The sequence below is a fragment of the Hyla sarda genome, chromosome 1 (assembly GCF_029499605.1).
Source record: "Hyla sarda isolate aHylSar1 chromosome 1, aHylSar1.hap1, whole genome shotgun sequence".
Classification (NCBI taxonomy): domain Eukaryota; kingdom Metazoa; phylum Chordata; class Amphibia; order Anura; family Hylidae; genus Hyla; species Hyla sarda.
This window is the reverse complement of record NC_079189.1, coordinates 44,574,679-44,587,251: the sequence shown is the minus strand read 5'-3', so window position 1 is coordinate 44,587,251 and position 12,573 is coordinate 44,574,679. Positions and strand designations below refer to the sequence as shown.

Here is a 12,573-nt window from a genome sequence, read left to right as displayed (position 1 = left end):
ACATTCAGTCCAGAAAAAGGAAACTGACAGGTTTTGGCTCTGAATGACCTTACTCATAGGATGAGGATGGAATCATATGCACAGATTGGAAATTTATTCTATAAATAATAAAATTGACATTTTATCTTGTTGAAAGGACATATCAGTATGAGCACTGAATGGGTTAAAAACTAAAATTAGATTAAAATTTGATAAAAAGTGAAAAAAGGCTACCACAAGAAATTATTTGTATAGGGTTTTTATTGTCTATTAATTTCTATGTAGCACTTATATATTTGCATTATCTGTTTTTTATATAAAAAAAAATTGAGTGTTTAACAAAAAATATGTTCACAAGTGGCTTTTTTTTTAAGACATAAAAAAATATATATTCTGCATTAATAAAAAAGTGACCTAAATCACAGTAGAAGGGCAGTGGAAATAAATGCACATGAATGTATATGTAGTTTCAAATAAAGAGCAGAAATAAATATTGAATAATTGAAATATAAATATAATCCAAAAAATTTAGAAACTAAAATTGAATATATTAAAAAAATTACAACCTAAAACTATTTTACCTACGTGCTGTTTCAGATTTTTATGGCCATTACTAAGTTCTCTCAGAGTGGAAAACTTTACCATTTTCCGTTCACCGCTTACGCTTCTAAGCAGTAAGTATGAGTGGGTTGTGTGGGATCGTAGCCAAGCATTGACTAGAGCTGGAGAGTGTACTTTTCTCCACATTTCATTTAGTCGTTCAGAAGGCCGAGACCACATCAGGGAACTGGAACTACTTTGGCCAATGTTTTCTGAACTTTAAGTTTCCCACAAAATAGGATTTCACTAGCAAGATTAATTTGAAGAAATACGGCACTAGAGGCTACTTTGTCACATTGCGGCATTGAATACTTTATAGTTTGAGCATGTGTGTTTCATTTGGTATATGGTGGTTACGTTTCTGTGGACATTATGCTTCTAGGGTTGATCATTTTAACATGGTGCCTAATAGGGTCTTCTGACTTGTACCTACAATGGAAGGATGGGATGTATCCCATACAGTGGAATGTCACTCTTAAGGTGGCCATACATTTTTAGTAACGTTTGGCCGGCCATTTTCTTTTTGTCGACCTCCCCATACACACGAATGAGGATGGGTAAGCCGCAACCAGACAGCTCTGGCACTAGCTTATCCCTCCAAGAGCAAAAGGGTTGGGTGGTGAAAATCCAACCCGTCTGACTCTTCTCTCCCCCCCCCCTTACATCTGTCTTTAGAAGGTTGGTAGGCCACCATACACCTTAGACGTTTGGTGGCGGTTTCGGACGACTTTAGAATGAGGTATATGGGCACCTTGAGGTTCACATTGTAAAAAAACTAAACCTATTCAGCGCTATATTTTTTTTTTACGGTGTCCCTCTATCTCGTAAAGTCTAGTAGACTATGCTTTCTTGTATAGCGAGAAGAAAAGGTATGCTATCGGATACTGGCCCAGTCTATGCCAAAAGACTCTTGGCAAGCACAGGGTGCTTAGGGGCCTGTGACTTTCTGCTTTAATCCCTATTTATTCAGGAAGTTGTGCTGTGTAAAAAACATGAATAATGCAGCCACATTAAATATGGGATAAGCAGGTGCCTGCTTGTGAAGTCTGTTAACAAGGCCTTATACAATGAGTAATAATTGGAAACTAATGTATTGCAGAATTTCCCAATGTAAAGAGGCCTTCAGTTTTCCTGAGTGAATCTATGTCTTGGCTCATAGAGGTGGATTTTCAGCAGGTGGACCCTACTTGATGTCTAAATGCTTTTACCAGGGTATATGGGAGGGGGTTCTTTTTATGGAAGAACCCCCTTTAGGAATAAAATTGAGCTCTGGTTTATTATGGGCAATAAGGCCAGTTTTACGTATAAACAGGTGTAATAAATTAGGACAAATTGTAGTTAAATGGTTACTCTGCTGCTCAGTGTTTGGAACAAACTGTACTGAACGCCGGCACCGGGAGCTCGTGACGTCATAGCCCCGCCACCTCATTACATCACGGCCCGTCCCCTCAATCCAAGTCTATGGGAGGGGGCGTGATGGCCATCAAGCCCCCTCCCATAGACTAGCATTGAGGGGGTGGGGCGTGAAGTCATGAGGGGGCAGGGCGATGGTGTCACAAGCTCCCGGCTCCAGCGTTCGGAACAGTTTGTTCCAAATGCTGAGCAGCGGAGTACCCCTTTAAGTGCTAGTGGTGTGACCACCCTAAGATGGTCTTCTGGAGTCATTTTTCAAGGGCGCAGCCTGTGAGGAATGGCTGCCTTGGAGCCCTATAATAGGCCCCCATGCTGTCATTTCTTTCTCCAGTTACACCGTACAAACCCAAAAAGCTATGTAAAGTGTAATCGTATGATCCCCCATATTGTTCCAGGTTCACTATAGTCTCATGGTCAGTGCCCATTTCATATTTGTGAGAATGTATGTATTTCTCTGTTTCCATTGAGGTATTCTGTTGCAGTAGGGTGTGGGTGTTTTGGTGTTCGGCAGCCGTCACGGAGTGAAACTTGACACATTTTACATGTTACATGACTGCTGCAGAGACCACAAAGTTGTAAATGTCTCCATCTCCCTGTCATTTTGTTGTTTCCCTTTAATGTAATAAGCAAATTACAGACGTGTGATGAGCATACGCCGAACAGATGACCCTAACTGGATTCTGTTTTTGTTGTTGCAGATGAAAACCATGACTTGCAACGCTCAGATGAACTAAAAGATGTGCAACAAGAAACGCCCAAGTCTGCAAGTAACTGAGATGTCTGAACAGTATTAAGTCAAGAGGATCAATGCTCATCGGCTTGAGAACCGCGGAAGTGGGGCCTACCATGGTGACACTAATCACAGAGAAGCTGCAGAACCAAAGCCTGGATGACCTGTCATGTAAAACGTACAATATTAATCTGGTACGTCATGTATTAATAGGGGATCTTGATGTAGAGTTATTACACAATATGTTGAAATGATCATTTTAATCTCGAGTGACTTCTAACACAACCGGCTTGGTTTTCGAGTCTGCACATGTCATATTTAATGCTGACTTTGCCTCTTTTAATATAATCCTGGCATTTATTCTGATGGCCATATTGGAGTCGGGAAGGAATGTTTTCTCTGTTATGGGGCAATTGCCATCAGCCTCATAGGCATTTTCATTGCATTTCTCTGGATCAACACAGTAGGGTTATAGGTTGAACTTATGAAGTATGTAATCCTCTGCTTACCTAGCAACTCACTAAAAACTTTGGGTTGTGTAAATCTCTAGCCAGTGCTGAAGGTTTGTGGCATCTTGGTGATATGGGGGGAGATTTATCAAAACCTGTTAAGAGGAAAAAAGGCCCAGTGGCCCATAGCAACCAATCAGATCGCTTCTTTCATTTTGCAGAGGCCTTGTTAAAACTGAAAGAAGCGAGCTGATTGGTTGCTATGGGCAACTGGGCAACTTTTCCTCTGCACAGGTTTTGATCAATCTCCCCATGGTGCTTATGGTCTTGTGTTGAAGACCCCCCACCAAAATTACATTGTCATACATCCAATATTCATGGTCAGCCTTTAGAAGACCAGCATTGTCCATTTGTCCTGTTGGGACTTATGGACGTTACACCATTTGACATTAGTCTTGGTACCTCCTTTAGGCCATATGGACATCACTCAGGGCCTACCATCTAAAACACCCACTCTGTGCAAATTGTTCCTGTTTTCTCAAGCCACAATAGGATAGCCACCATGTAATACAACTCCTTGTCTGACCACAACATACCCTGGCAAAATAAACCGGGAGTGGAACCTGGTAAGATCAACAGACCTTCTCTTGGGCCGCATCCTGGAAGGGGTTGTCCTTTAAAACTATTGTGGCAATAATAGTTCCAGAATTCTTGAAACTTATTATTTTTTATTTTTTTTAGTGCCCTTTCTTATATAGGGTTGTTGGAAAAGTACCGTAGTCATATGTTTTGGCTTGACAAGTTTGCCCTATCAGATGACCTCAGAGTAAACACAGTCATTAGAATTTCAGAATAATAAAAAAGTGACAGCAGCACAAATATCTCCACTTATCAGTTGTTAGCAGCTTGTGTCCTTGTACATAACTATGGCAAATTGTGCAATTACAGTAAACATATAAAAGAGAATTGTGTATTAAAGGTGGATCTTTGACTCAAAAGGAGTTGTCTCATGGACATAGAACCCTCTTGCCTTTGCCCTAATCACCCATGTTTCTGATACAGGACCAGCTGACAACAGGGTCAGTTAGAATTAAAAAGAGATTGTTCTTGTGAAACAACCCCTTTGGGGTTGGTGTGACGGCTTAGTGGCCGTCACACCCCCTCCCATAGACATGAATTGAGGGGGCGTGGAGTGATGGCACTAAGGGGCATGGCAGTGATGTAATGTCCCCATCTCGCAGGCAGTGCACAGAATGCTGGGGGCTGCACCGAGATCACGGGGAACCCCAGCACCCTTTGGATAGGGAATAAGATGTATAAAGCTGGAATACCCCTTTAACAGAATATTTAAACCTTTTCATTTTAGTGCAGATGGTCCCTCATATGAGTCCGTATCATCATGAGATAGGTGGAGTATTACCTTCTGAACCTCCAAATTGAATCATATGACACACAATTGGCATGAAGAAAAGATCACGTGGTTTAAAACATAACAGCCATGTAACTTGTAAATTTCTTAGACCTCTTTAAGTAGAAGCTTCACATAGGAACTACAGTAAAACTGTATCAATAGACCACCTCTTTGAGAAGATCACCCTGTCACAAATTGTCACCCCCCGCCTTATCTTCTGCATATAATGGCTCCTTCTTTGCAAGGGCCAACACCCTAGAAGACCATTCTTTTACAGTTCTCACTACATTTTTGTAGAAGACAACTTAAATGATTTTCATAATTTTGATCAGTTGTCTTAAATGGGCATTGTCATGTGTTGTAAGTTTTGATTGGTCGGGGTCTGAGTTTTCAGAACCCCTCTGATCGGGAGAAATCTGCACGAAGCATGTTCACTCCTGACTCTGTGCCACATGACCGAGACAAACTTACATTGTAAGTCTATGGGTTTTGTTCGTCCCCGTGCACAGAGAGCAGGGAGAGGAGAACTCAGCCGTGCGCTCTTCCTCCCGGCTTGTTCTAGCGATCAGTCATGGTCTGAACATTCAGACCCCAACCGATCAATACTTTTCACATGTCTCTAGGAGTGGCAGGTACACTTAAAGGGGTACTCCGGCACTAAACATATCAAAAGGATAGGGGATAAGATGTTAGATCACAGGGATCCCGCCACTGGGGACCCCCGCGATGTCTCCTGCAGCACCCACGCTTTTCAGCTGCACAGAGCGAGGATCGCTCTGTGGCTGCTGATGTGTGGTACAGGGGACGGAGTATTGTGGCATCACAGCTCAGCCCTCCTCGTGACAGCATGCCCTCCCCCTCAATGCAAGTCTATGGGAGGGGGTGTGATGGCCGCCACGCCCCCTCCCATAAACTTGCATTGAGGGGGCAGGGCGTGACATCACGAGGGGTGGAGCCGTGACGTCACAATACTTGGTCCCCTGCACCACTCATAATCAGCCACAGAGCGATCCTCGCTCTGTGCAGCTGAAAAGCGGGGGTGCTGCAGGAGAGATCGCGGGGGTCCCCAGTGGCAGGATCCCTGTGATAGGGGATAAGATGTTTTGTGCCGGAGTACTTTTTGATGTCCTGCAGAAAAAGGTTATACATTCTGAATGTAGTCTACAGGCCAATTTAGCCTAACTCGAAAGATTATATTCTGGAAAAAATGTTTTTTAAATTGGTCCTTGTATTTTATCTACTTTTTGGATCCACACACCTTTGGGAGCTTCTTTCATGATAACATTATATAAGGGAATTTCTATTCAAAGTAGCTCCAGACTGGAGCTTTGTTTTTTAACAATCACCTTCACGAAAGGAAAAAAAGTTCTTTCCCATTGGTTTTGAGCCAGTGATCATGACTTCACTAGCCCAAGGGTGCAGCTTTTACCAGGAACACAACCACCCGTGAGATCTTAGTCCTGGCTAGTTTGTGTCATACACAAATCAGTTTTTGAGATACATAAATTACATTATTATGGTTGGCCCCGCCCATTGTTTTTCCAAACGTTGCATCAGTTTAGGGATTTATTGGTGAGTCGACAATCTCAAGTGACCTAATTTGCGAGTAATTGCAATTTTTGAGGTGGATAGAATTTCGGAGTTCAGTAATACTGAGTGAAATGAGTTCCCTGTGTTCGATGTCATGAGTCATGTCTATTTGGATAATCATGCTAGATCATTCATGTATAATAAATGGGAACGCGTTGTAGCCGGCTTGCAGATTTTTTGGAACATTTCAAGGTCTTTTTGCGATTGAAGCCAAGTGTCAGGATCACACTGCCCAGAGACTTTTAAAGGGGCACTAAATTTAATTGTGACACATTTCCTATGTGGATAAATAGTCTGCTTATCCCTCTTAAGATCACTTCCCAACTCGACCTAAGAATACGTTTCTAGTGACACCTCCTCACTTTTGCCTAAATATACACAAATAAGCATCATAATACAATAAAACCATGCTTTAGGAGTGGCAAACTGGTCAATAGCCTAGGGCCTCTTTTTTTTCTAGGGCGCCCTCAAGGATTAGACATTGCTCCCACTTATTTATTGCTTTGCTCAACGATATTAAAATTAGCCATAAAACCACATAGTACGAAGTAGGGATTTTTTTTATAGTGGTATTATTTTGGAATGTAAGGGCAGTGTTATGGGGCTTTTTATGGAAGTATTTGAATACAGCAAAACATTTGGCACTTTGTCGGTATTGTGCAGACTCTTTAGGAAGAATTTTTTGGATACTGCATGTCATAGGTCATTTGGCAGCTTTATGTGAACTGTATATGGCAGTTTTACTAGGCAGCTTGTCAAAAACTTCTTAAAATGGCCTTGGATGGGGTAGCCACATTGATCGTTCTGTTCACCAGTATTAAAATTTACACGAAAACCACCAGTATTACATACATAGTGATGTATTATGCTATTATTTGGTAATCTAATAGCAGCAATATATGTGAACTGTATTTGCCATACAAGTATTTGGATGCTGCATATTATTTGGCACCATATAACAATATCATTTGGGCTCTTAAAGGAAGTATTATTTGGATACTGCAAATGACTTTTTACTGTATGGCAGTATTATGGTAACTGGATATGGCAGTATTTTGAAACTGGCTAAAATGATCTTTAAAAAAGCCTTTGATTTGGTGGTATTGGGTCAGACCCATTAGTTGGGCTTCAGTGGTCACTTTCCTTAAAGGGGTATTCCAGATTTATACATCTTATACCCTATACAAAGGACAGGGGATAAGATGTACAATCGCAGGGGTTCCGCCGCTGGGACCCCCGCGATCTCGGAGAAGCCCCCGGCATTCTGTGCCGGGTGCTGCCTCCGAGACGCGACGTCACAGCCATGCCACCTCCATTCATGTCTATAGGAGGGGGCGTGATGTCACCTCTCAGAGGCAGCGCCCGGCACAGAATGCGGGGAGCTGCACTGAGACCCCTGCGATCATATATCTTATCTCCTGTCCTTTGGATAATGTATAAAAGCCGGAATACCTCTTTAACCCCTTCCCGACCTATGACATACCTGTACGTCATGGGTGGCAAGGTGTTCCCGACCCATGACATACAGGTACGTCATGGACATTACTGCCGCTACTCGCGGCACCCCGCAGCGCCCGGAAAGATGGTGGCTATCACTGATAGCCAGCCATCTTACCGTGCGACCACGGGGGGTTTCGTCCCCCACCCCCCCCAGCGATCGCTGCTATCAGCTGGTCAAATCTGACTAGCTGATAGCAGCGTTTCGCTATAAAAATACTTAGCAGCGCGGTGTGTGAGTTCCGATCACGGGGATCGGGACATACACCGCTCTGCTAAGTGTCCCTGTCCCGTCCCCCGGCGTCACTTACCCGTCCGAGCGGTGTCCCGAGCGGTCCCGGCGTCCTCCGTGCGGTCCCCGCGTCCTCCATGTGGTCCCGGCGGCGCTGCGTCCCAGAGGTGAGTTTCCGGCAGCAGTGCGGCATCTTCATTGGCAGCAGTGAGATCGCCGTAAAGCGATCTCACTGCTGCCTCTGAGAGTTTCAAAACTGCAACTCCCAGCATGCCCAGACAGCCTTTGGCTTTCTGGGCATGCTGGGAGTTGTAGTTTTGCAACATCTGGAGGTCCACAGTTTGGAGACCACTGTATAATGGTCTCCAATCTGTGCTCTTCCAGATGTTGCAAAACTACAAATCTCAGCATGCTCAGTCTGTCCAGGCATGCTGGGAGTTGTAGTTCTCTAACATCTGGAAGAGCACAGATTGGAGACCATTATACAGTGGTCTCCAAACTGTGGACCTCCAGATGTTGCAAAACTACAACTCCCAGCATGCCCAGACTGCCCAGGCATGCTGGAAGTTGTAGTTCGGCAACATCTGATCCTTCAGATATTGCCGAACTACAACTTCCAGCATGCCTTGGCAGTCTGGGCATGCTGGGAGTTGTAGTTTTGCAACAACTGGAGGCACACTAGTTGGGAAACATTGTCCGTTTCCTACCTCAGTGCCTCCAGCTGTTGCAATTGTTGCAAAACTATAACTCCCAGCATGCACTGACAGACCATGCATGCTGGGAGTTGTAGTTTTGCAACAGCTGGAGGCACACTGGTTTGGAAACACTAAGTTTGGTTGCAAAACACTTGAAAGTTTATTACTTAACTTAGTGTTTCCAAACCAGTGTTCCTCCAGCTGTTGCAAAACTACAACTCCCAGCATGCACGGACAGCCAAAGGGCATGCTCGGAGTTTGCAACAGCTGGATGTTTGCCCCCTCCCCCCAATGTGAATGTACAGGGTACACTCACATGAGCGGAGGTTTACAGTGAGTGCTGCAAGTTTGAGATGGCGCAAATTTTGCGCTGCAGCTCAAACTTCCAGCGGCAAACTTGCTGTGAACCTCTGCCCATGTGACTGTACCCTAAAAACACTACACTACACTGACACTAACCTAAAATAAAAAGTAAAAAACACTACATATACACATACCCCTACACAGCCCCCCTCCCCCAAAAAATGAAAAACGTCTGGTACGCTACTGTTTCCAAAACGGAGCCTCCAGCTGTTGCAAAATAATAACTCCCAGTATTGCCGGACAGCCATTGACTGTCCAGGCATGCTGGGAGTTTTGCAACAGCTGGAGGCACCCTGTTTGGGAATCATTGGCATAGAATACCCCTATGTCCACCCCTATGCAAATCCCTAATTCAGGCCTCAAATGCGCATGGCGCTCTCTCACTTTGGAGCCCTGTCGTATTTCAGGGCAACAGTTTTGGGACACATATGGGGTATCGCCGTACTCGGGAGAAATTGCCTTACAAATTTTGGGGGGTATTTTCTTCTTTAACCCCTTATGAAAAGGTGAAGTTGGGGTCTACACCAGCATGTTAGTGTAAAAAAATAAATTTTTTACACTGACATGCTGGTGTTGCCCTATACTTTTCATTTTCACAAGAGGTAAAAGGGAAAAAAGACCCTCTAAATTTGTAACGCAATTTCTCCCGACTACGGAGATACCCCATATGTGGGCGCAAAGTGCTCTGGGGGCGCACAACAAGGCCCAGAAGGGAGAGTGCGCCATGTACATTTGAGGCGATTTGCACAGGGGTGGCTGATTGTTACAGCAGTTCTGACAAACGCAAAACAATAAATATCCATATGTGACCCCATTTTGGAAACTACACCCCTCACGGAATGTAATAAGGGGTGCAGTGAGCATTTACACCCCACTGGCGTATGACAGATTTTTGGAACAGTGGTCTGTGAAAATGAAAAATAAAATTTTTGATTTGCACAGTCCACCGTTTCAAATATCTGTCAAACGCCAGTGGGGTGTAAATGCTCACTGCACCCCTTATTACATTCCATGAGGGGTATAGTTTCCAAAATGGGGTCACATGTGGGGGGGTCCACTGTTCTGGCACCATAGGGGCTTCCTAAATGGGACATGCCCCCCAAAAACCCTTTCAGAAAAACTCACTCTCCAAAATCCCATTGTCGCTCCTTCCCTTCTGAGCCCTCTACTGCGCCCGCCGAACACTTTACATACGCATATGAGGTATTTCCTTACTCGAGAGAAATTGGGTTACAAATTTTAGGGTGATTTCTCTCCTTTTACCCCTTGTAAAAATAAAAAAATTGGGTCTACAAGAAAATGCGAGTGTAAAAAATGAAGATTTAGAATTTTCTCCTTCACTTTGCTGCTATTCCTGTGAAACACCTAAAGGGTTAAAACACTTACTGAATGTCATTTTGAATACTTTGGGGGGTGCAGTTTTTATAATGGGGTCATTTATGGGGTATTTCTAATATGAAGATCCTTAAAATCCACTTCCAACCTGAACTGGGCCCTGAAAAATTAAGATTTTGAAAATCTTGAGAAAAATTGGAAAATTGCTGCGGAACTTTGAAGCCCTCTGATGTCTTCCAAAAGTAAAAACTTGTAAATTTTTTAATGCAAACACAAAGTAGACATATTTTATATGTGAATCAATATGTAATTTATTTGGAATATCCATTTTCCTTTCAAGCAGAGACTTTCAAAGTTAGAAAAATGCAAAATTTTCAAAATTTTCATGAAATTTTTAGATTTTTTACCAAGAAAGGATACAAATATCAGTGAAATTTTACCGATAAAATAAAGTAGAATATGTCACGAAAAAACAATCTCGGAATCAGAATGATAAGTAAAAGCATTCCAAAGTTATTAATGTTTAAAGTGACAGTGGTCAGATTTTCAAAAAATGCCCAGGTCATGAAGGTGAAAATGGGCTGGGTCATGAAGGGGTTAATGATGCTTAAATTAACCCTAAAACCACCCAGCATTACAAAGTAATGTATAAGCAATATACATATTATTTGGGAATATATTAGCAGCATGATATGGCAACTGGATGAAGGTAGTTTGTAAGGGCTCTTTACTAAAGTATTATTCGGCACTATAACAGTGTAATGTGGGCTCTTTTACTAAAGTTATTATTATTTGGACACTGGGTATTTTATAACCTCATGTTGCTCATGCCCCCCTAAAAGCTGAATACTAGGCAGCACTTTGGTACTGAACTTGTTAACAGTGCTCATTGACGTGACCTTGTCCTTTGCGAGTCTGCAGGATGGTGATATGATGGGTGCGGTGGAGACTCTATGAACATATAGGGAGGAACTGGCTGCATGTTCTGGATTATCCTACAGTGAAAAGCCTTTGCCTCAAGCTATATTGTGTTAGCTGTAAGACTCTACGGCTGTAGTCTGCAAGCTGAATGTGTAACTACAACTCCCAGCAAGTTGTGTCAAGCACACCACTGATCTACTCTACATACCTGCTGTACCATAGAAGTTGCTGATGTTTTTGCATTTGTTTGTAGTGTTGTTTTGAACTCAAAGGGTTTCTTTGATACATAGGAAGGTTTTTCCTAGTCGTGTTCTGTGTTGGGGGGGGGGGGGGGGGGGTGTCGGCTCTTTTAGATCTTACAGTTCTCGAATATAATGTTGCCCTCAAAATTACAACACAGATGGACATTTATTGATTTTTTGCTTGGGGATCTCCAGTCTTGTCTTTTGTAACATAGTAGGTAACTTTAATGGTCAATACTTAGGTTCACGATGGTCACGTCTGAGGGACGGGGGATGTTTTGCCTAAAATTAAGTATATGATCCATAGAAGAGGTTAAAAAGAAAACTTGCTATTCTCTCACACACATGTATATGAACGTTACTGGAGCTTCTCAGAACTGGAGATTTACGAGATACCAGTAATTAGAGATGAGCGAACTTACAGTAAATTGGATTCGTCACGAACTTCTCGGCTCGGCAGTTGATGACTTATCCTGCATAAATGTGTTCAGCTTTCAGGAGTTCCGGTGGGCTGAAAAAGATGGATACAGTCCTAGGAAAGAGTCTCCTAGGACTGTATCCACCTTTTCCAGCCCATGGGAGCACCTGAAAGCTGAACTAATTTATGCAGGATAAGTCATCAACTGCCGAGCCGAGAAGTTCGTGACGAATCGAATTAACTGTAAGTTCGCTCATCTCTACCAGTAATGATCATAGGGGTAGATATTTTTTTTCTTTTTCTGGACTTCCTGTGAGTTTTTCTCATCAAAAAAAAAAAACACTCACGCTCATCCTCATTGCTCTAGCATGGGATGGCTGATAACAGAGAACAATAGACTTTATCCTGTGACCAAGAAAATATACAGATTTAGTGTCCCTTTAATTCACATTATCTGTACCTGTTATAGCATTAAACTATAGTGTGGCTTCACTGTTGTGTGAATGTTTTTTTCTTTGGCAAGACTTTGGAGAGAGGTACATTTTTTTTTTTTTTTTTTTTTTTTTACGAAATCCTCACCACCTTATCTACTATAGGCCTCCCATATAACAATGTTTTGGGGATATACAGTAGCTGGGATCAATGTCGGGAAAAGTTGTAGGCAGAATAGGCAGCTGACTAGGGTGCTATTGAGTTGG

The 12,573-nt window shown here is 42.8% G+C and overlaps 1 protein-coding gene across 4 annotated transcripts in view; it reads left to right on the top strand.

Annotated features, from left to right (window-relative positions):
- FAM53A (family with sequence similarity 53 member A) overlaps positions 1 to 12,573 on the top strand; it is an 85,057-nt gene that overhangs the window by 30,900 nt on the left and 41,584 nt on the right. For all 4 annotated transcript variants that reach the window (XM_056554841.1, XM_056554837.1, XM_056554836.1 and 1 more), the window contains exon 2: positions 2,691 to 2,916. In XM_056554841.1, coding sequence (XP_056410816.1) covers positions 2,800 to 2,916 — 117 coding nt within the window. In that variant the 5' untranslated portion in view covers positions 2,691 to 2,799. The remainder of the gene's footprint in view (positions 1 to 2,690; positions 2,917 to 12,573) is intronic.